Source organism: Doryrhamphus excisus, chromosome 22 (genome assembly GCF_030265055.1).
Source record: "Doryrhamphus excisus isolate RoL2022-K1 chromosome 22, RoL_Dexc_1.0, whole genome shotgun sequence".
Lineage (NCBI taxonomy): Eukaryota > Metazoa > Chordata > Actinopteri > Syngnathiformes > Syngnathidae > Doryrhamphus > Doryrhamphus excisus.
This window is the reverse complement of record NC_080487.1, coordinates 1,236,834-1,261,094: the sequence shown is the minus strand read 5'-3', so window position 1 is coordinate 1,261,094 and position 24,261 is coordinate 1,236,834. Positions and strand designations below refer to the sequence as shown.

The 24,261-nt window shown below is 38.3% G+C and overlaps 2 protein-coding genes across 3 annotated transcripts in view; both read left to right on the top strand.

The window, feature by feature from the left end:
* Positions 1–50: 50 nt before the first annotated feature.
* LOC131109425 (vesicular glutamate transporter 1-like) lies at positions 51–11,240 on the top strand. Of its 2 annotated transcripts, XM_058061401.1 has the most exons (14): positions 51–677; positions 813–958; positions 5,058–5,310; positions 5,380–5,498; positions 5,573–5,687; positions 6,593–6,680; positions 6,766–6,852; positions 6,928–7,064; positions 7,136–7,285; positions 7,352–7,484; positions 8,782–8,892; positions 8,958–9,085; positions 9,190–9,259; positions 10,584–11,240. In XM_058061401.1, the coding sequence occupies exons 2-14, from the start codon at positions 897–899 to the stop codon at positions 10,856–10,858; spliced, it is 1,728 nt and encodes a 575-aa protein (XP_057917384.1). In that variant the 5' UTR covers positions 51–677; positions 813–896; the 3' UTR covers positions 10,859–11,240. The 2 variants fall into 2 exon arrangements, with proteins under 2 accessions (XP_057917384.1, XP_057917383.1); XM_058061400.1 differs by having other exon boundaries at positions 51–958.
* Positions 11,241–12,510: 1,270 nt separating this feature from the next.
* LOC131109524 (SH3 and multiple ankyrin repeat domains protein 1-like) overlaps positions 12,511–24,261 on the top strand; it is a 46,153-nt gene continuing 34,402 nt past the window's right edge. Inside the window, exons 1-3 of the mRNA XM_058061649.1 lie at positions 12,511–12,750; positions 13,132–13,217; positions 14,943–14,987. The gene's annotated coding sequence lies outside the window, so the exon portion shown is untranslated. The remainder of the gene's footprint in view (positions 12,751–13,131; positions 13,218–14,942; positions 14,988–24,261) is intronic.

Here is a 24,261-nt window from a genome sequence, read left to right as displayed (position 1 = left end):
TGTGCTAACCACTCGGCCACCGTGCAGCCCTAAAATGTAATATTCATTTTCTAACGCTTATCCTCACGAGGATCGTGGGGGGTGCTGGAGCCTATCCCAGCTGTCTTCGGGCGACAGGCGGGGTACACCCTGGACTGGTGGCCAGCCAATCACAGGGCACATATAGACAAACAACCATTCACACTCACATTTCATATAACAGTCTTATTATAGTTAAATTATTTACAGGAAATGACCACATTGCTAGGAAGTGAATATGATTGTAAAGGAGCCATGTTCTTTGTATTGTGACCACACGATCCAAGAACCCCTCCCTTTCCTGCTTTCTTCCTCCCAAGTAGCCGTCAGTCTAATATGCTTCCACGGTTTACTCCCTCCACATACGCCATGTGCTCCACGAATAGCAGGCGCTTAGTTCGCGTGGGGCTGCGTGGGAGGAAGTGACATGCTACCTGGCTGACAGATTCACTATACTCCCACTCGGAGAGATTAGTCAACCGGGGGCTGCGGTAATCTGGATTCAGGACCTCGGCCAGAGACAAACGCTCGGCCATGAATCCTGTCGAAAGTTGCCTCCCGCGGGCATCGAACTTCTGCGGACACCCGAGAATATAACAAAGTTTTTTCATCTTTATTTTTTTTTTAAAAAACCTTTAAGGACTTAAAACCACAACAAAGTGAGATTTGATCATGTTATCATCGATTGCTTCCACTTTCCACCAAACCAGCTGAAGGTTACAGTGTCGATTCTTCTGCACTGAAAGCAACTTTTCTCCTTTTTTTTTTTAAATTTCATTTTCTTATTTTTCAAGTTTGAATGTTTTAGTTGGAGCTACGAGGCGCGTGCACCACAGGACTAAGCTGTCGGGAGCGCGCGCAGGCTGGACTAAGTGAGGATGGAGATCCGGCCGGATAGGTTTAAGGCTGTGGCTGCCACCACCCTGGGCAAAATATATGGGTATGTCATTTACACACACACAAATACGCTATTATTACTGCAAAACATACTATTCAATGCAAGGAAAGTAAACTGGCATGCATTATTCATCACTTTGTTGTAATGCAATAACTATATGTATATTTAAAAATGCTTAAAATATAGACATAAAATAAACAATGTATTAGTATTAACTTTAAAAATGTAAACATTAAAATTATTAAATATGATTAACATACTGTATAAATAAATGAGTCAAATAAAACATATTAAATATTTTTTTAAAAATCAAGAAAAAACATCCAAAAATATATATATACATATAATAATTGCTGCACCTCCCCATGAGAACCGTATCATGACATGACATTGCTTTGTTTGGAGAAATGCACTGCATGAAAATGAGGTGTTTCTAATATTTTGGTTCTGGTCACATGATGATGCCGTGCAGCTAGCATGAATACACATTCATAAACGTGCAATTAAAAGAAGCGTTAATATGTGTGTTAGGGCATATAACCGTACATGTGAAGTGGTAGTTGGCGCAACATTCAGCATCCCATGTGTGAAACGTTACAAATAGTAGGGAAAAAAACTGTATCTATACATCTAATGATGGAATATAGCAGTTGGGTGGGGTTGACCTTTGACCCCGTAGTCAAGACAAAATAAGTCAATGATGTACATGCATCCCAGCTCGGGTATTGATGAAGTATCCTTTCTTTCTTTCCCCCGCGGGATCTGATCTAGCATCTAAACACTTAAATCCTCTCCAGAAATAGCCTCCCTCCTTGCTCCAAGCTGTCGAGCCACGTAAATCCCCCACGGGGCTGGATACACCTTGGATACCGCCTCTCTCTCTCCCTCTTCCATTGCTAGTTAAGGTTAGGGTGTACTAGACACCGCCCCACCCATTTGGATGGGCCGTCAGGGATTAGGCCAGCGGGCCTATAAAGTGACACTTCCTGCAAGGCACATGTGATCTCAGGTGCTGGATCGTGTTCCCAACCGCACGCTAGACTGGGATGAACGAATTCCCTTCCCATCCTTAAGTCGATGTATAGGAATCGTGACATGGAATAACGTGATGCGACACAGCTGCTCCGTTATTTTATAAAGTATAAATATCTTATATCATTCATTACATGAAATAGTCTATATTTAGCTCTAAAAATAACAATTGCCTTAAGCTAAAAAGGGCAGAAGTCCGTTAATGATATGTCCTGTATAAAATAATCAGTGTTTAATTACAACATATTGAATCTGAATTTGATATATGTACTGAATATCATTAATTAATATGTTTTGTGTGTCAGTTTTATCATCATTTATTCATTATGAATTATAGAGTGAAGCATGATTTCAAGCTTTAAAGAAATATTGAATTGACAAAAAGTATTACAATTAATAAAAATAAACCACAGAAATATTTACCATGTTGTATTATCAACATTGTAAAAAAAACTGTATACTGTATATACAGTACAATACTCATGTATTCAAATTTCATGTTAAATCAATTAAAAAGCAATAATACTTTTTTATTTTACATTTTATTCAGATATATTACTGAATATTGTATATTGTATATTGTATCATTTATAAGCTGCTATAAAAAACAAATTAATGTACTATAATGGCAAAACAAACGCATATTTTGCATCATAATACTGTCAGCTTTTATATGTTTTGTCTTATCTGGTTTCTTTGTCGTTCAGATATGCTTCATTCTAATCATTTGGTCAATGATCACTTATGATGCATTCATTATTGATATCATAACTGTATCATAACATCATAACTGTACCAGGCTTTTGTTGCTTTGCAAACAGCATACAGTATATTTATCCACCAACCGACTCCTTGACATTTTGTCCTTGGACTTTTTGTGGAAAGAAATGGAATACACAAGGGGGGGGGGGGTACACGGCTTGATCTTACTGTAATGTCGTCAAGATTCCAGACAGATCAGTTTTCCGTGTTTGTGGCGAGCGTCTTGACTTGTCCTCATAGGAGAGCATGCAGAGGTGGGGGGGGGGAGGGGGACGGTCAGGTAGCCTGGAAGGATTACCGTGGATTGTCTTTAATTCAGGCTCAAGCCACGAGAAGTCACAAAGGATACAGTGTAGAAATATCATTTTTAAAAACACAAACATTTTCATGATGGGAGGCGTAGAAGGCGTATGTATGCGTGTGAGTCAGGGGAGTTGATGGGGGGGGGGAAGAAATGGCAGAGTGTGACGAGAAAGACAAAAATAGTTCAAGGGATCTCAAGATATGAATAATTCAAGCTTGAGAATCTATTAATACTTGATAAGCATCAATGATGGCAAGAATGCTGACTGACTTACTAAAAGAGATGTGTGTTTCATGTTGAATTGGCGTTATTTTCTCATCACCGCTAATTTAATTACATCTTTCATAACAATACTTTGGGCTGCACGGCGGCCGAGTGGTGAGCACGCAGACCTCACAGCTAGGAGACCAGGGTTCAATTCCACTCTCGGCTATCTTTGTGTGGAGTTTGCATGTTTTCTCCGGGTACTCCGGTTTCCTCCCACATTCCAAAAACATGCTAGGTTAATTAGCCACTCCAAATTGTCCATAGGTATGAATGTGAGTGTGAATGGTTGTTTGTCTACATGTGCCCTGTGATTGGCTGGCCACCAGTCGCCTGAAGACAGTTCACCCCCCGCGACCCTCGTGAGGAAAATGCGGTAGAAAATGAATGAATGAATGAATGAGAAAAATACTTACTAAAATAAAATATTGAATTTTGTAGTGCAAAACATAATCATTTATTTTGTTAACTAGCGGAAAATTACTTGCAACTTATACTCCAATGCGACTTATGTATGTTTTTTTGTACCTAATTATGCATTTTTGGCCTTGTGCGAGTTATACTCCGGAGCGACTTATGTATGTTTTTTTTCTACTTAATTATGCATTTTTGGCCTTGTCTGACTTATACTCCAGAGTGACTTATGTATGTTTTTTTTCTACCTAATTATGCATTTTTGGGCTTGTGTGACTTATACTCCGGAGCGACTTGTGTATGTTTTTTTTCTACTTAATTATGCGTTTTTGGCCTTGTGCGACTTATACTCCTGAGCGACTTATGTATGTTTTTTTCTACCTAATTATGCATTTTTGGCCTTGTGCGACTTATACTCCGGAGCGACTTATGTATGTTTTTTTTCTACTTAATTATGCGTTTTTGGCCTTGTGCGACTTATACTCCTGAGCGACTTATGTATGTTTTTTTCTACTTAATTATGCATTTTTGGCCTTATGCGACTTATACTCCGGAGCGACTTATGTATGTTTTTTTTTTCTACTTAATTATGCATTTTTGGCCTTGTGTGACTAATACTCCGGAGCGACTTATGTATGTTTTTTCTACCTAATTATGCATTTTTGGCCTTGTGTGACTTATACTCCGGAGCGACTTATGTATGTTTTTTTCTACCTAATTATGCATTTTTGGCCTTGTGCGACTTATACTCCGGAGCGACTTATGTATGTTTTTTTCTACTTAATTATGCATTTTTGGGCTTGTGTGACTTATACTCCGGAGTGACTTATGTATGTTTTTTTCTACTTAATTGTGCATTTCTGGCCTTGTCTGACTTATACTCCGGAGTGACTTATGTATGTTTTTTTTCTACTTAATTATGCATTTCTGGCCTTGTCTGACTTATACTCCGGAGCGACTTATGTATGTTTTTTTTTCTACCGAATGATGCATTTTTGGCCTTGTGTGACTTATACTCCGGTGCGACTTATGTATGTTTTTTTCTACTTACTTATGCATTTTTGGCCTTGTGTGACTTATACTCCGGAGCGACTTACGTATGTTTTTTTATACTTAATTATGCATTTTTGGCCTTGTGTGTCTTATACCGTGGAGCGACTTATAGTCCAAAAAATACGGTAGTAGATTAGATTCAGTTTCGGAACCGTCCCCCTTCACTCTTTCATTGCCATTGTTCACTCGCAACACAATCCACAATGTAACCACACATCTCTGTTGTGTTCAAGGACCACCAAACAGAGTGTGAAATCTCAACTCTTGACCAAAGAATATTTGTAATCTATCCTCCCGAAACCTTCATCCCAGGGCTCTGGAGAAGAAGCAGGAGAATGGCGAGACCATCGAGCTGTCAGCCGAGGGTCGGCCGGAGCTGGTGGAGGAGAAGGAGTTGCCCGTCGTGGACTGCACATGTTTCGGCCTGCCCCGCCGCTACATCATCGCCATCCTTTCCGGCATCGGCTTCTGCATATCCTTCGGCATCCGGTGCAACCTGGGCGTGGCCATCGTCAGCATGGTCAACAGCCACACTATCTTTCGGGACAACAAGGAGGTCATAGTGGTGAGTAGATGTTTTAGTAGTGAGTAGAAGTTATTTTGGAAGCGACTCACCCCGACTGTGTCTGGACAGAAAGCTCAGTTTGACTGGGATCCGGAGACGGTGGGAATGATCCATGGCTCCTTCTTCTGGGGATACATCGTGACACAAATCCCAGGAGGGTTCATCTGTCAGAAGTTTGCTGCCAACAGGTTGGTGCCTCACTCATTTGGACTCCATTTTCTTCTCTTATACGTACTGATAGTATCTACCTTCTTTCTTTTAGGGTGTTTGGCTTTGCTATAGTGGCCACTTCCTTCTTGAACATGCTCATCCCATCGGCAGCTCGCATGCACTTTGGTTGTGTCATCATTGTCAGGGTGCTTCAAGGCCTTGTGGAGGTGCTTCGCTCTTGTTCACACAAGATATACATGTTCATCTAGACAGTCATTTGGGGTTTTTTTTAGCGGAATTTGTAGAATAATTGTGCATCACTGAAATCATGTACTCACCACGAGTCCCACTACATGAACCACTACACGATATGGTAATGGTTTAATTTCATTTGAACATGCATCAGATTACAATTGAATGCATCCCATAATCAGTTCCCAGTTCCACATGTCCAAAAGGAGTAGGAAGAAGCAAAGCTTATTAAATCATACCCCTCCATCTGGTGCTTTTACAATCAGTAACTGTTACATTTGTTCACTTCCTGCTTTCCTAATATATATATTTTTGATTTTATAAATTGTTTATTAATTTTAATTTTTTATTTTTGTCCCGTACCAAAGTACAAGGTGATATGACCATACATGTTTTTTTTACATTTTTAATGTATTTTTATTTTTTATTTTATTTTTGTCACATACCGCGAAGTACAAGGTGATATGACCATACATGTTTTTTTTAATTTTATTATTTTTTTTATTTTATTTTTGTCATGTACCGAAATATGAGGTGATATGACCATACATGTTTTTTTAATTTAATTTATTTTCTTTTTTTTTTTTTTTTTGTCACATACCGAAGTACGAGGTGATATGACCATACATGTTTTTTTTATTTTATTTTAATTTTTATTATTATTTTTGTCACGTACCGAAGTACGAGGTGATATGACCATACATGTTTTTTTAATTTTTAATTTTATTATTTTATTATTTTTATTTTTTTTGCATCTAACGTACTGAAACATCCATACACATGATTTCCAATATCGAATCACTGCTCTGTATTAAATATAAAATAATCTTCACGGCCTTTCTGTGTTTCTCCATCTTGCTGAAGTATTGTCTTCCTACAGGGGGTGTCGTACCCGGCCTGTCATGGTATTTGGGCCAAATGGGCTCCTCCCCTTGAAAGAAGTCGCTTGGCTACGACGGCCTTTTGTGGTGCGTTTATTTTTTTACATTTTTTACATCCACTTTAAAAGATGGATGACTTATTTGTCCCGTGAACCTGTTTTGTTTGAAACAGGTTCTTATGCTGGTGCTGTGATCGCCATGCCGTTAGCTGGAATCCTGGTCCAGTACTCAGGATGGTCTTCGGTCTTCTACGTCTATGGTAGCTGCTGTTTGTCTACACGGAGAACAAATAAACGCCCTTTTTGATACTACAGTTTTTTTTTTCTTCCTCCAGGAAGTTTTGGGATCATGTGGTACTGCTTCTGGATCATGGTGTCTTACGAAAGCCCTGCGGCTCATCCCACCATCACTGAGGAGGAGAGGAAATACATCGAGGAGAGCATCGGGGAGTCAGCTCAACATTCAGTGTCGGTCCGTACGACCTCTTCGTTCCTCCTTTTGGTGTCTTGTTATCAAGTCAATAAAGTTGAGATGTTCTCCAGAAATTCAACACACCATGGAGGGCCTTCTTCACATCCATGCCAGTCTACGCCATTATTGTGGCAAACTTCTGCAGGAGCTGGACCTTCTACTTGCTCCTCATCAGCCAGCCCGCCTACTTTGAGGAGGTGTTTGGCTTCGAGATTAGCAAGGTGAAACTCTTGATTGTCTGTCTCCTCCTGTGTCCACCTTCATCCAACTATCTCCTGTTCCTGCAGGTGGGAATAGTCTCGGCTCTCCCCCACCTGGTCATGACCATTATTGTGCCAATTGGAGGCCAGCTTGCTGACTACCTGCGCTCCAACAACATCATGACCACCACCAACGTCAGGAAAATTATGAACTGTGGAGGTGAGTTCATGATCATATGAAACACCAGCATTGTTATTAGGAGTAGGGCTGCAACTAATTACTAATTACTAATTACTAATGGTTTAATTCCATTTGAACATGCATCAGATTACAATTGAATGCATCCCATAATCAGTTCCCAGTTCCACATGTCCAAAAGGAGTAGGAAGAAGCAAAGCTTATTAAATCCTACCCCTCCATCTGGTACTTTTACAGTCACTAACTGTTACATTTGTTCACTTCCTGCTTTCATAATATATACGTATATTTTATAATTTTTGAGCATTTTAGATGATTGGCCAGATGGAGGGGATAGAGGGGGACATCTGGTACTTTTACAATCAGTAACTGTTACCTTTGTTCACTTCCTGCTTTCCTAATATATATATATGTTTTTTTTTATAATATTTGAGGATTTTAGATGATTGACCAGATGGAGGGGGACATCTGGTACTTTTACAATCAGTAACTGTTACATTTGTTCACTTCCTGCTTTCCTAATATATGTATTTTTTATTTTATAATTTTTGATGATTTTAGATGATTGACCAGATGGAGGGGATGGAGGGGGACATCTGGTACTTTTACAATCAGTAACTGTTACATTTGTTCACTTCCTGCTTTCCTAATATATATATTTTATTTTATAATTTTTTTAAATAAATATGAATTTTATTATTTTATTTTATTTTATTTTATTTTATTTTATTTTATTTTATTTTATTTTATTTTATTTTATTTTATTTTATTTTATTTTATTTTATTCATGTCACGTACCAAAGTACTCGGTGATATGAGCATCCAATGACATAATGGTTACCATAGTAACTGTCAATATAGTGATATATATAGCACATCATGACATCACATCATTATTTTAATCACTGATAAATCAGTTGATCATTTTTTTGATGAATTGATTCCGTTTACTTATAGAAACTCCTTATTTCCTTTCATTTTCCCATCCCTCCATTCTCCTTGTGGTTTTTGTGGATATATTGCATGTGTTTTCATTTCCGGTCTTTAGTCCTTAGCGTACTTCTGTACTTCTGCCCAGAAACGAGACTAAAATGAACTTTACTTTGCCGCATTGAAGAGAAGATGACTCACAACAAATCAGAAGCGTCGCCTCTTTCAATACGGGCTATTTTTGCACAAAGAAGAGAGGATCAATAGTGAAGTGAAATGGAGAGGTGTACACGGTGTACACGGTGTACACGCAGTTCAGTGTGGAGCAAACTTGAGGTCACTGCTGAAAGACTTCTTCTTCTTCTTCTTCCTGTGTGCTCGATGTCAGGCTTCGGCATGGAGGCCACCTTGCTTCTGGTGGTGGGCTTCTCACACACAAAGGGCGTCGCCATCACCTTCTTGGTTCTTGCTGTGGGATTTTCTGGCTTTGCAATCTCAGGTGAAGCCATCGACACGACATCAATGATTTCATCATTTGTTTTCATAATGTTCATCCTGTTTTAGGCTTCAATGTCAACCACTTGGACATCGCTCCAAGGTATGCCAGCATCCTCATGGGCATCTCCAACGGGGTGGGCACGCTGTCTGGTATGGTTTGCCCACTTATAGTTGGCGCTATGACAAAACATAAGGTGAGATGTGGAACGTAGTATTTCTAATCCTCCTCGGTATTTCACGTCTTTTCAACCTAGGATGCTTTTTCATCTCTTTTGTTTGTATGAACTTGTTCCTGTAGACGCGTGAAGAATGGCAAGGCGTGTTTCTCATCGCCTCCCTCGTACATTATGGAGGTGTTATCTTCTACGGTGAGTACGGTATCTCACTAACGTGCCGACACCATGGACATTTCCATGACACTCTTTTATCAAAGCATCTCACTGTGGAAATGAAACTTGGACGTACTTTGGACCTGTCACTGTACAGCTGCTACAGCGGTATCCATTTGCCATCCACTGAACATGGGTCAACACACTGAATATTATACTATACTATTATACTATACTATACTATACTATTATAATATTCTATACCATTATACCATTATACCATTCTACTATTATGCTATACTATACTATACTACACTATACTATATTATACTATTATACTATTATACTACTATACTATACTATTATACTGTACTATACTATTATACTATATTATACTATTATACTATACTATGCTATACTATACTACACTATACTATATTATACTATTATGCTATTATACTATTATACTACTATACTATACTATTATACTATACTATTATACTATTATACTATACTATAATACTATTATACTAATATACTATACTATAATATTATACCATTATACTATACTATACTATTATACTATACTATTATACTATACTCTACCATTATACCATTCTACTATTATACTATACTATGCTATGCTATACTATACTATACTACACTATACTATATTATACTATTATGCTATTATACTATTATACTATACTATACTCTTATACTATTATACTATACTATTATACTATACTATTATACTATACTATTATACTATACTATACTATAATACTATTATACTATACTATTATACTATTATACTACTATACTATACTATAATGTTATACCATTATACTATACTATTATACTATACTATACTATAATATACTATACTATACTATTATACTATACTATACTATGCTATACTATACTATTATACTATACTATACTATACTATACTATACTATACTATACTATACTATACTATACTATACTATACTATACTATACTATACTTTGCTATACAGGTGCAGATGCACTGAAAAAGCAAAGCGAAATCAAGCATGGTTGGTAGTGTGGTGGTCTGGGGGCTGCACGAGTGCCGCCAACTGTGGTTCATAGAGGCAATACTTGAATTTCAACACGTACTGTAACATGAGATCTGCTACTTCATTACTGTTTAGATTGTCCTCGGAGAAGCATTTTAGCAGCCAGTCCAATCAAGCCCAAACCCTGAGCAGTAAATCTATACCTGCTTGACTATATACACCTATAAACCTGTATCCAGGTTTGATTTCTATGGTGTCGTCCCTGGAGAAGATATATTTTAGTAGTTTTTTGCAATGGTAACTGGGAAATGTTGCTCCCAGGCATCTTTGCATCCGGGGAGAAACAAGCCTGGGCTGAGCCGGAGCAGCTGAGCGATGAGAAATGCGGCATCTTGGATGAGGATGAGCTCGCCAATGAGACAGAGGAGCTGTACCGCACCAGCGGTGGCGCCGGCTACGGCGCCACCAACCAGGGGGCCGACCCCAACGGGGGCACGGGAGGAGGCTGGGTCTCGGACTGGGACAAAACGGAGGAATACGTGCAACCGGCCGGGAGCAACAATTACTTTTACAGCGGTGAGGAAGAGCTGACATAAAAAGGCGCCGGACTGGGAATGTTTACAGCAACTGGAGCAGCTTCACTTGGTGGCAGGAAGAACTTCTAACGTGGTTTGGATTTGACATGGAACCAAGGAACCAAGTCTGCCTGCATTATTACCACCGTTGTTATTATTGTTATTATCAATGAACCTCTTTGAGAGACTGCACGGTGGACATTAGTCAGCTACGTTGTGTGTTTGTGTGTGGTTGCATTGTGAGTGTCTTAGGACAGCCTATCGAAAAGGCCTGTGTTTATTCTTTTATTTACTTTAGACACTTCTCATTGGAACAACCGGATTTGGATCTCATTTGTATACCTCTAGTAATATCAAAACATCAAAATCACACAGTTAGATGTTTCAATGAAAGGATTTCTCACTCTTTGTCCTCCATTTTCACAATTTGAAGACATCTTGTGCCAATAGCAATACACAGTCATTTACTCGCTGCGCATGTTTGATTCCATCATGCCAACTCCCGAACAAAATGTCTCAGTAAGCTCCATTGCGGGTTCTATGGTTATCATCACACTTCCGCTCTTTGCCACGTAAAAAAAAAAAGCCAAAGATGTCACGTATGACAATGGTTTGAACTCCAAGTTTCAAATCAAACATACAACCCAACACCCAGCAGCATTATGTCCATTTCCATATTAAATGTTCAATTTCATTTGTTCTGTATTGTAAACTGCAAATATAAATTCACAGTGTAATAAATCCTAGAAGTGATACGTAGTACATCCTGTACATTAACTGCCATCGCACCCATCTTTCCTTTCTCATATTTCCATTACTTCCTGCCTTTTCTTTCCTTGTAACCAGGATGCTGGTCCTTGGATGGTTTTATATTTCTCCCCAGTTCCCACACTCCCAGACACCAATTGATTGCCAAGCTGAAGAGCAAGAGCGTGGATACACAGGAAGCAAAATAGATTTTGATGGCACCACACATATATATATATATTAAAAAAGGACTCAAAAACTCACCTTACTGTCCTGCATTGGAGTCTCAAATCAACAGGATTATCCTGCATCCATCTGGCAGGAGGAAGAGGATGGGGAAGGTGTGTGAGGTGATACCATATATATTTGAAATTAACATATTTACAGCCCAAAATGTCTAAAATTTAATTTAATCATAACAAACAATGCCAAAAATACTTTTTTTCCACGTTGAAAATAATGGTGTACGATATAAGAAAAACTACACTATTTAAGGTCACCTACAATTGCAGTTACTTCTTTTGGCCACCAGAGGCCAGCATACACCGTTTTATACTATCACAGTAAATTATTTTTTCTTAATGAAAAGAAAAAAAACATTTCTTATTTGCATGGCGTTTTCCTTGGCAGTGAAAGAAGCTATAATATATAAATACACAATTCAGTTTGTTTTTATATAATTTTATATATATATATATTTAACAACGGGAATACATTTGTACAAAACAAATTTCAAATATATTTTAATACACGACGTTGTGGTGATAAAATGAGATAAGAATTTACATAGTAAATTGAGAAACTTCCCTCTGTCTTGAAAGTAACTTGGTACGTTCCAATTGGCCCTCATTGACCTTTGACATCTGCTTCCTCTGATTGGTCAGCCATACCAGGAAGTGCTGTTAAAGAATGTGCGATACCACTGATTTCGTTTACGATGCTACACTGACTAAAATTGGTAGGCTTAGGATACCCATCCGATACTGATACTTTCAAAAATACTGATACTGCAAAATTACACAATGAGAAATCTATTTATTCTATCATTTAGACGAAATCTCAATAATTTAGCTGCTTTCTAGTGTACTGTTAATGTTAACTCATAAAAATATCTGCTACCGGAAGTGAATGATGAAGGACTACAAACGGAATCCCAAAGCATTTAAGTATAATTTTGCTCTATTTACATGAATATTTAGCTGTATTTCAACATCAAAATATTCAATATTCCATATCGATATGATAAGTTGTAATTTTGTTACTGTTAAAATGGCTAACATGCCACTTTTCATGCCAGCTAACGGCTAATGCTAATGTATACTAGCTTAGTTTACTACAAGACTTGACCGTTTTCGCAATAAAACATTTTAATCCTTAGAGGCTCTTTTCCAGCTAAGGTTTGAAAACTGTCAAAATTCCAGCCCCTGTTTGGACCTCAACGTGTGACATTTATTAAAGTTAAAAGTGCTGAGTAATGTATATAGTTCAGAGTATGCTAACTCTCTGGTGATAAAATCCATAATAGATGTGAATGTGGTCTTTTCCAGGAGGTCCATCCATCCATCCATCCATCCATCTATTTTCTATGCCGATTATCCTGGCGGGGAAGTAAAGGCAGCCAAAGCAGTGAAAGGTATGAACAAAAATGTGTGGAAAAGACACGGTGAAGAGGTGCAGCATTAAAAGAGAAAATCCACTAATGCTGTTATGAAGGGCGACCACGCAGATGTTCTGCTGCCCTTAAGAGGCTGGATATTGAAGGATTCATGCACATCCTCTCAAATAAGAGTGCACTTTTATGTGAATGAATGCATTTTCTCCAACTTCCCTCTCTTCTGCGTCCCTCGTCCTTCTCTCTTTGATGGCTTCTACGCATTAAGTATCCATTAGAGCACATTTCATACAGAAACTTACAACACTGCTGCCATTATATAAACAGTGTATACCCGATGGGTACTGTCATGTACTGCATTGTGTCTGACATTGAAACACCTTCAGAAATGCAGATGGTGTGAGTTAGTGTAAATGGCATTATATGATTCTAGTTAGTATACATATCATAGAGATCCAGATTACATGTACAGTTGTTGATCGTTAACTGCTTAAGCCGTTAATTGGTTCCAGACCCAACCGTGATAAATGAGTTATCGGATTCAATGTTAATAAATTATTATTATTTTCCTAGTTAGAGCATAGAAAGCCTGTTTATGAAAAATCTGAATCCGGTTTTAACATATTTTCAACTCTTAACACCGCTAATGACCTTTACACTCATATTATTCATTGTTTACACCACATTGCGCAACTCTTAGTCAAGATAGCCGCTAGCTAGCAGGGAAGCAAACTAACCAGTTAGCCTCGGATTTATTTCTTTTAAACTTAAGAAGCCAAAATCTTACCACTTCCACAAGGAATGGGAGGAGAAAACCCCCTTTATTAATTAATTACTGATTTTACACCACTAATGACCTTTACACTCATATTATTCATTGTTTACATCACATTGCGCAACTCTTACTTAAGATAGCCGCTAGCTAGCAGGGAAGCAAACTGATCAGTTAGCCTCGGATTTATTTCTTTTAAACTTAAGAAGCCAAAATCTTACCACTTCCACAAGGAACAGGAGGAGAAAATCTCCTTTATTAATTAATTACTGATTTTATTAGTATTTATTATTTATATAATATATATTATATAATAATATATTATTCAATTTATTATATATATAATTATTTATATAATATTTATAGTTTATTAGTATTTTTTTTGTGCCCCCTGCCATTGAAGGGACCTTTCCCCTTTATTCAGCACCCCTGGCCAATAGCGCTCATCATAAATAAAGTGAAAAATGTATAATTAGTGCATAATGAATCCATATGATTGGTATCCATCCTGGCAGCATAAAACCCTGACGGGACCATCCCTAGTATGAAGTACTAGCTGTAAGTGTGAGCCGGGCAAAGATGAAAAGGAAGTCATACATGTATGATGGGGTGTTTTGATTGATGGAGTGGCTGAGCTAATGAGAGGACTAACGAGAATTATACGGTGCAGAGGCATCAGTAGAGAGAGACGGAAGAGAGACAGCATGCACTATGCTGGGTTACTGAAGAGGTGAAAGTGTGTGTGTGTGTGTGTGTGTGTGTGCTGGAGAGAGAGAGAGCGATAAAGAGAAAGACAGTCTGCACAATACAGTAAGTCAGGCTGCCTCACGACGATGCACATTTACTAACTGGAAGGAAGGCTTTTTCAGGGTGGGGGGGGGACATTTTTTTGTTGCATGTTTTTATCAACTGGATATTGAATACTTTTATGATCCCAGTTTTTGATCAATTTTTTTGCTCTCTGGTTTCTCAAGGAGGTTCTTGCGGATACAACAAACAGCAGCGGTGCAAACTGAAAGGTATTCATTCATTACTGCTCACTCATTTGTGGTTTGAAGTTACGTGAATTGTGATTTTAAGGTTAAAAGTTACAGCCGCATGTGTTTGAAATGCAAATAGCATCCATCTGAATTTTTGCTGCAAAGTGATGCGAGAGTGAAGTGTGTGCTGTTAAAATACTATGTGACAGGGCAGAAGTGGGGAATGATTCCTTGGGGGGCAGATTCCCATGTTTTATGTAGGTGGGCAGGAAGACAAAAGACACAGTTTGAAGATGTCGCTTCCTATGCACAAAATAGTCCCCAATAATACCTAAGTCCTCTAAGTCCTAAAGCATAGCCGTAGTTATAAAGAGCATGCCTCTAAATGAGATGAGTTTGAACTTTGTGGTCATAATGAAACCCTGTGGGACACCTCTTTCATGTAACTCGCATGTACTGTAGATGTTCATTACATTCATTTCCAGCACTCGGCATTACACGGATGGAAGCACATGGGAAAAGGCTCATTATTGCACTGCATGGCAATTCATGTAGCTGCTTATTGTATCGTGTTGAACTGGAAATCATTAGTTTTTCAATGCAAAATGCTGTGGGGAAAAGTCACAATGTCAAAAAAGGAAGTTGTATTGCTGGAATATTACAAAAATAAAGTTAAACAAAGTAATATGTTTTGAGAATAAAGTTGTAGTTGAATAAAGTCAATAAAATTACTTTTGGGGGGGTACATTACATAACATTACAACAAGAAATTAGTGTTTTTGCGAAAATGAAAAATGAGACAGAAATCTTGTTTTAGTGAAAAAAGTAGGGTTTGGGTTCTTTTTTTTTTTTTTACAAAATTAAGTCATAATATATAATAATAAATAATTTTTGATGAAAAAAATATAATACTATGACAAAAAAATTAAACATCATTCTCAAAAAACTAAATTTCTGTCTCATTATTATGATGATTTTTTTCTCAAATTATATTTTTTTAATGAATTTTGTATAAAAAAATATTTTTAGAGGAAAGCATAATCATAATGATGGTTATAATAATAATAATTATTATTATTATTATGTTTTTCTGTAATTCTGTAATAATTATTATACTAATTATTATAATAATTGTGATTTTTTTTCTCTAAAAATATTTTTTAATGAATTTTGTAAAAATTCTTTATAGGTTATGGATGTAATATTAATTATACTATAAATAATATATACTACACCAAAAAGTAAAAAATGTTGTATCTTTTTTTAGATGTAGATTTTATTTTGATAAAATAACATTTTTTGTGTACTAATATGTAAGTTAAAAAGATCCTTAACACACTTCCACTTATATTGTATTGTAAAATTGCAAAATATTTCACATATTTTGACTTTATTTTGATAATTTAATGTCTTTATTGTTGAATTTCATTTCAGTGTGGCCCTAATTCCTCCTTATACAAACATACATGTACTATACGTGTGTGGCATTATCTCTGCTTATGCTGCATCCTTGAATTGTGCCATCTAATTGACTTTGCGCATCCTCCTAAAACCAATCCCTCACGTTGTAATGCACAATAAGCAAAATTGGTTTGAAAAGCTTTTTTTTTTCCTTGATCTGAGAAGTGGTTCCCAGTGGATTTGTTTTGGAAAATAAAGAAAACAAACAAGCTGGGTAATTTAGAGCCGAGTGTGTCCTCCAAGATTAATGGCCACCTCACACACAGAACAACTGATCAAAATGGAACAAAGGGCTGACTTTCTCAATGGAAGAGAAGCTGGCTGATTATACATTTGTGGCTAATGCCAAAAAAAACAATAGGATTATGACACAATTGTGCAGCACATGAAGCTGCAACTAAAAAGATGTGGACGCCTGTGATTCAGATCATGTCCAGCCACATTTCATACAGAAACTTACAACACCGCTGCCATTATATAAACAGTGTATACCCGATGGGTACTGTCATGTACTGCATTGTGTCTGACATTGAAACACCTTCAGAAATGCAGATGGTGTGAGTTAGTGTAAATGGCATTATATGATTCTAGTTAGTATACATATCATAGCGATCCAGATAACATGTAACTCGTTAAGCGGTTAATTGGTTCCAGACCCAACCGTGATAAATGAGTTATCGGATTCAATGTTAATAAATTATTATTATTTTCCTAGTTAGAGCATAGAAAGCCTGTTTATGAAAAATCTGAATCCGGTTTTAACATATTTTCAACTCTTAACACCGCTAATGACCTTTACACTCATATTATTCATTGTTTACACCACATTGCGCAACTCTTACTCAAGATAGCCGCTAGCTAGCAGGGAAGCAAACTAACCAGTTAGCCTCGGATTTATTTCTTTTAAACTTAAGAAGCCAAAATCTTACCACTTCCACAAGGAACGGGAGGAGAAAACCCCCTTTATTAATTAATTACTGATTTTACACCACTAATGACCTTTACACTCATATTATTCATTGTTTACACCACATTGCGCAACTCTTACTCAAGATAGCCGCTAGCTAGCAGGGAAGCAAACTAACCAGTTAGCCTCGGATTTATTTCTTTTAAACTTAAGAAGCCAAAATCTTACCACTTCCACAAGGAACGGGAGGAGAAAACCCCCTTTATTAATTAATTACTGATTTTACACCACTAATGACCTTTACACTCATATTATTCATTGTTTACACCACATTGCGCAACTCTTACTCAAGATAGCCGCTAGCTAGCAGGGAAGCAAACTAACCAGTTAGCCTCGGATTTATTTCTTTTAAACTTAAGAAGCCAAAATCTTACCACTTCCACAAGGAACGGGAGGAGAAAACCCCCTTTATTAATTAATTACTGATTTTACACCACTAATGACCTTTACACTCATATTATTCATTGTTTACACCACATTGCGCAACTCTTACTCAAGATAGCCGTTAGCTAGCAGGGAAGATAACTAACCAGTTAGCCTCGGATTTATTTCTTTTAAACTGAAGAAGCCAAAATCTTACCACTTCCACAAGGAATGGGAGGAGAAAACCCCCTTTATTAATTTTTTGCCGCATTGTGAGCTTCTAATGCACTTCTTCTCTGACCAGCCCTGTTCTGTACAACAGGGGCAGCAGGGTCAATAAACCGCCTGGCCAGTGCAGCAGATGTGACGTGCTGCGCTGTGTGGAATAGTAATACCTCTGGATTTTCCCGGAGACAAAGACAGACATGCTGAGAGTGTATTTCCAGTGACAGCTAACTGCTGTGGAAGAGTACAACTCTCCTCTTATTAGCTGCAACCTGCAGCCCGTGAAGCAGAAATGCAAAATTCACGCCAAGATGCTCCCACACTTGGTCTCACGGGGGGGGGATTAAAGTGGGCTACAGCTGCATGGAGCTACTAAGAAGCACTATCTGTGGAAAACACCCATTCACGGATAGCGAAGTACCTTTGTGGAAATGTTTGCATTGGAAAAACAAGGATTATCCTCCAATATGATTTTTAATGAACTTATAAACGCCTCATTGTTGTGAGCTCATTAAAAACCAAAGCAGACTGAGCTGTTTGCACCGCCGCTATCACATAGGCTGAGTTCCCACCCCCCCCGAGGGAGATCCGTCAGCCATAAAAACACATCCTACAAACTGCAACACATCCACCATTAAATAGAAGTCGACAAGCTCCGGCTTTTTACTTTTTTACTGACATTATAGGCTGGTGGACTAAGAATCACATTTCAAAAGTAACAAAAAAACCAACTGCATGGTTGTTTGCTAATATGATAAATATCATAATTATAGCTGGGAGCGGTTATTTACCAAACCACAAAGAAGACGGTAAATTGGAATCAGCTGGCTGTTGTTATTGAAGCTAGCAAAATAGCATCGATATCAGTCACGAGTGCCGCGATTGCATTCGTTTCACAGCGACGGCTCAGTAGCGGAACACATAAAAGCGGTGGTCTCAAACACGCGGCCCGCGGGCCAAATGTGGCCCGCAGGACACCAGTTTGAGGCCCCCGCCTTGATATGAAAGTTTAATGCTAGTGCGGCTCGCGCAAGTTTGATATGGATGCTGTATGGTATCATGTACCCAGAAAAAATTATTACGTTTGATTCATGTTCATGTTAAAGGTTAAATAACTGTTAATAGTTATCCTCCCTATCCGTGTGGAAGTGGTACGTTTTTGGCTATTTAAGTTGAAAGGAAATAACTTGAAGGCTACCGTTTAGGTCGCTAGCTCTCTAGTTTGCGAGTTAGCATGTGTGTCAAGACCCTGCAGTTGCGCAATATGTTGTAATTGAAGCTAGCAAAATAGCATCGATATCAGTCACGAGTGCTGCGATTGCATTTGTTTCACAGCGACGGCTCAGTAGCGGAACACGTTAAAGCAGTGGTCTCAAACACGCGGCCCGCGGGCCAAATGTGGCCCGCAGGACACCAGTTTGAGGCCCCCGCCTTGATATGAAAGTTTAATGTTAGTGCGGCTCGCGCAAGATTGATATGGATGCTGTATGGTATCATGTACCCAGAAAAAATGATTACGTTTGATTCATGTTCATGTTAAAGGTTAAATAACTGTTAATAGTTATCCTCCCTATCCGTGTGGAACTGGTAAGTTTTTGGCTATTTAAGTTGAAAGGAAATAACTTGAAGGCTACCGTTTAGGTCGCTAGCTCTCTAGTTTGCGAGTTAGCATGTGTCTCAAGACCCTGCAGTTGCGCAATATGTTGTAAATAAAAAGAGTATAAATGTGACTATAGTCGTGTTTTGTCATGTCTACAGGGCTCTAATAATGCTTTGTTCATTTTAATCTGAAAAAAATCATTTGTCTACCCAACAACTATATGTGGTTTCTTAAGTTTTTATTATTTGCCCTTTTATTATTATTATTTTATTTATTTATTACTGATTGATTTTCTTTATTCTTGATTTGTTTATTTATTTTTCATCTTATTTTGTGTAGAAAAATAAAAAGTAAGATATTTGAGAACAGTGGAATGTTTTATCAGAGCTTTTATTGTAGAAAATCGGAACCAAAGCAAGTGTATTTATTTTATTTATTAATATATTAATTATAAATATGTTAATTTAAATATATCATTGATATATATTATATTAATAATATAATATTATTTATATTATTAATATATTTAAATATATTAATTTAATTATATTAAAATATTTATTTTATTTTTAATAAATGCGTTTTTTTTGTATTTTTTTGGGAAAACCTGATGCGGCCCAGTCTCACCCAGACCCTAGCTCCAGTGGCCCCCAAGTAAATTGAGTTTGAGACCCCTGCTTTAAAGCGTATGCAGAGGTAAATAAAACCTCTGAGTGCTGACTAGTTAATAGTTAAAGTAAAATATTTCCAGAAACTCGGCGTCGTCTTATATTTAGTGCGGTCATATACTTGGGTTGATGTGATCCAGGGTTGCAGTGCTATGTGGTATGAAGCTATTCTGCTACTACATGTTGTCTATTTACAAATACTGTATGGCTTTTAGTTGCTAATATGGATGTCACTATAGTGTTAAGTTGTCCGCATCTTTGCTTAGTTGTCTTAGATTCAACTTGTTTGCTCTCCCTCTTTGTTAACCTTCCTTTCTCTCGATTCAAGCGAACGGAAGCTTTTAGGTGAGGAGTAGAAGTGTATGTGAAGCGTACAGTAGACATTCCACGGCATTACATTACGCTAACCGTAATGGGCCCCGACAGGCGCTGTGACACGGTCCCCGCGCTGGCGGCCATGTCTAACAGCATTCATTTAGTGTCTTGTTGACTTTTGTCTCTCACCGTTACGTTTACGTGAGCGGACATGTCAGGTAAGTGAACCTGTCACTGCAGGACACTTTATTTGTGGCTGTTTATCCAACCCCAAGGCGTCAAACAAACTTGGTCTCATCCACATTTGTCTGTGGCTGCTTTTATTCTACTTCATTCTGGGATAGGTTCATTCATTCATTCATTCATTCATTCATTTTCTACCGCTTATCCTCACGAGGGTCATGGGGGTGCTGGAGCCTATCCCAGCTGTCTTGGGGCGAGAGGCGGGGTACACCCTGGACTGGTGGCCAGCCAATCCCAGGGCACATATGCTAGACAAACAACCATTCACACTCACATTCATACCTATGGACAAGTTGGAGTGGCTAATTAACCTAGCATGTTTTTGGAATGTGGGAGTACCCGTAGAAAACCCACGCATGCAAACTCCACACAGAGATGGTCGAGGGTGGGATTGAACTCGGGTCTCCTAGCTGTGAGGTCTGCATGCTAACCACTACACCACCGTGCATCATAACGATGGTTATAATTATTATTATTGTGATTTTTCTCTTAAAATATTTTTAAATTATTTATGTGTAATGTAGAAATAGTAATGATCATTGTTATAATAATTATTATTATTATACTAATTATCATAATAATTGTGATTTAAAAAATATATTTTTAAATGAATTTTGTAAAAATTATTTTTAGGTTATGGATGTAATATTAATTTCAGTTAGTAAAAAAAATACAAAAAAGTAAAAGGGATTTACATTTGTTAACTTATGTATATCATTTTTTAATGTAGATTTTATTTTTATAAAATATTTTTTGTGTACTAATATGTACGTTAAAAAGATCCTTAACACACCTCTACTTATATTTACTGTCGGTACTGTATGTAGTGTATATTATGTATATGGCACCACATTGTTTTGGTAAAATTATGACTTTATTCTTGTAAAATTGCAAAATATTTCACATATTTTGACTTTATTTTGATAATTTTATGTCTTTATTCTTGAATTTCATTTCAGTGTGGCCCTAATTCCTTCTTATACAAATGTATACATGTATACATACAGCTCTGGGATATGTATACTGTATGCCATAATACCTAAAGGGTCTCTTGAATAGCAGATAAGGGTGAGGGTATTGCTACCACTACTGCTTATTTTTTGGAAAAGGCACTATTTTTAATGCATTTTTTTAAATATTGCATCTCATTAGGCGTCTGTTAATTTGATGAACATATAAGATATTTGCACAAACGGGAGAGTCACTGTCTAATGTGTTCTACATCGAGGTCTCCCAGCCCATCCAGCCAAGTTTAGCCCAAACGAGGCCCTTGGCGCCTGCTCCAGCTGACCCAATTACATCCAGTCTGAAGGGAAAGATAGCCCACTTTGATGCATGTTAGCATGTTAGCATGTTGCGTACATCCACACCTTTGGTGTAGTGTCTTGTGAGTCACGTGTTCATACGTGTTTGAAGTATCAGGCGAGCTAGGTGTAACCTTTGAGGTGAGCGTTTTTTTATTTTTTTTTTCCTAAAAATAACCGTCCTTGGTGAGGTGAGGATGCGGATGACTGAGCTGGAAGGCAGCTCAGAGATGCTTATTGGATGTTTATTTTCAGGGCAACTGGGGGAGACAAATTCAGTCACCCACATAATTACCGAGATGCAAGATTAGCTATGTTTTGTTAGATATTCATAGATAAAAAAGGTGGATTTTTCTGCTCAGTATACATAAAATGCTTTCCATTTTTGTTGTATATGTGGAAGCTCAGGCACAAGGTCACACACAATCCATTCCAGGCAGCCATTGGGAAAAATCAGGCAATAACATTCATTCATTTTCTACCGCTTATCCTCACGAGGGTCACGGGGGGTGCTGGAGTCTTCAAGGCGAGAGGCGGGGTCCACACTGGACCGGTGGCCAGCCAATCACAGGGCACATATAGACAAACAACCATTCACACTCACATTCATACCTATGGACAATTTGGAGTGGCTAATTAACCTAGCATGTTTTTGGAATGTGGGAGGAAACCGGAGTACCCGGAGAAAACCCACGCATGCACGGGGAGAACATGCAAACTCCACACAGAGATGGCCGAGGGTGGAATTGAACTCGGGTCTCCCAGCTGTGAGGTCTGCGCGCTAACCACTCGACCTCCGTGCAGCCCGGCAATAACATTTTTAGTTATTTAAGTTATTTTGTTATGTTTAAGAGCGGCACGGCGGTCTAGTGGTTAGCGCGCAGACCTCACAGCTAGGAGACTAGGGTTCAATTCCACCCTCGGCCATCTCTGTGTGGAGTTTGGTTTTCTCCGGGTACTCCGGTTTCCTCCCACATTCCAAAAACATGCTAGGTTAATTAGCCACTCCAAATTGTCCATAGGTATGAATGTGAGTGTGAATGGTTGTTTGTCTATATGTGCCCTGTGATTGGCTGGTGGACCCCGCCTCTCGCCTGAAGACTGCTGGGATAGGCTCCAGCACCCTCCGCGACCGTAGAAAATGAATGAATGAATGAACAAATTTACTATACAAATGATCCACAAAGTGGACTGCACAGTGGACGAGTGATTAGCACGCAGGCCAGGCTCCGGGGTAGGCTCCAGCACCACCGCGACCCTTGTGAGGATAAGCGGTAGAAAATGAATGAATGAATGAATGAATGATCCACAAAGTCACTCATGAATATATTTCCCCATGTAATATGTAATATAACAACCCAACACTCCATTTGTGCTCATCACGGGTGGATTCAACCCCGCCCCGGTCAAGCCCGCCCCTCTGAAACTCACACATCGGAGTGTTGGGTACAAAACAAACAACATCCACTGTCTCCGTGTTTCAGTGACACATCCTGTCCGCCCCTGTGATTGAGCGGTGCCTTGAGTGCACTCCATCGCTCCTCATCACTGGCGGCGTGAGGGAAGCTGAAGGGTAAGAACCCAATGAAAGAGAGCAATATAGAGGACACAACTTGGCCGCTCTACTTTTTACGGGACGGAAAAGTGGGACAATCTGTTCCTTGGATGATCTCCAATTCTACTTTCCGGGGACTGATAACACTGAAAATATATCTATACACACATTCTGTCCTACATAGGACAGGAGGAGAGAGTGACAAAACCAGAAAATATCAGATGGATTCCCTGTCCATCAATCCTTTACTGTGCATTGGCTTGAATATTCCCATTATCTCCATACCAGGTGGAGGAGCAGAAACAGCAACACACATGCATCACTCATGGCCTCACTGCAGTGGACACTTCATATAAAACAACTGACACATCATCAATTTGGGATCTGATCATATTTAGCATCATTGCACTGCAGTAAAGTGACCAATGAGCAAAAACACGACAAATGCTTTCAAGCAAGCCGTCGTCGCATTTTTGTCACACTTGCGAAAAACATTCAATAAAAAGTGTCAGCACACCTTCCCTCCAGATCTCATCCATCCATCTTTGCTTGTAACGTTCCGAGCAAATGGATCCATCTCTGTCCTCGTTATCATGATAAATCACTCCCTGG

Bases quoted from the DNA above. Each gene is read 5' to 3' on its own strand.
- LOC131109425 (XM_058061401.1), top strand. From the start codon at position 897: ATGGAGATCCGGCCGGATAGGTTTAAGGCTGTGGCTGCCACCACCCTG. The intron at 6,853-6,927 runs GTAGCTGCTGTT...TTCTTCCTCCAG, and splicing joins TTCGGTCTTCTACGTCTATG to GAAGTTTTGGGATCATGTGG. The intron at 9,086-9,189 runs GTGAGATGTGGA...TTGTTCCTGTAG, and splicing joins GCGCTATGACAAAACATAAG to ACGCGTGAAGAATGGCAAGG.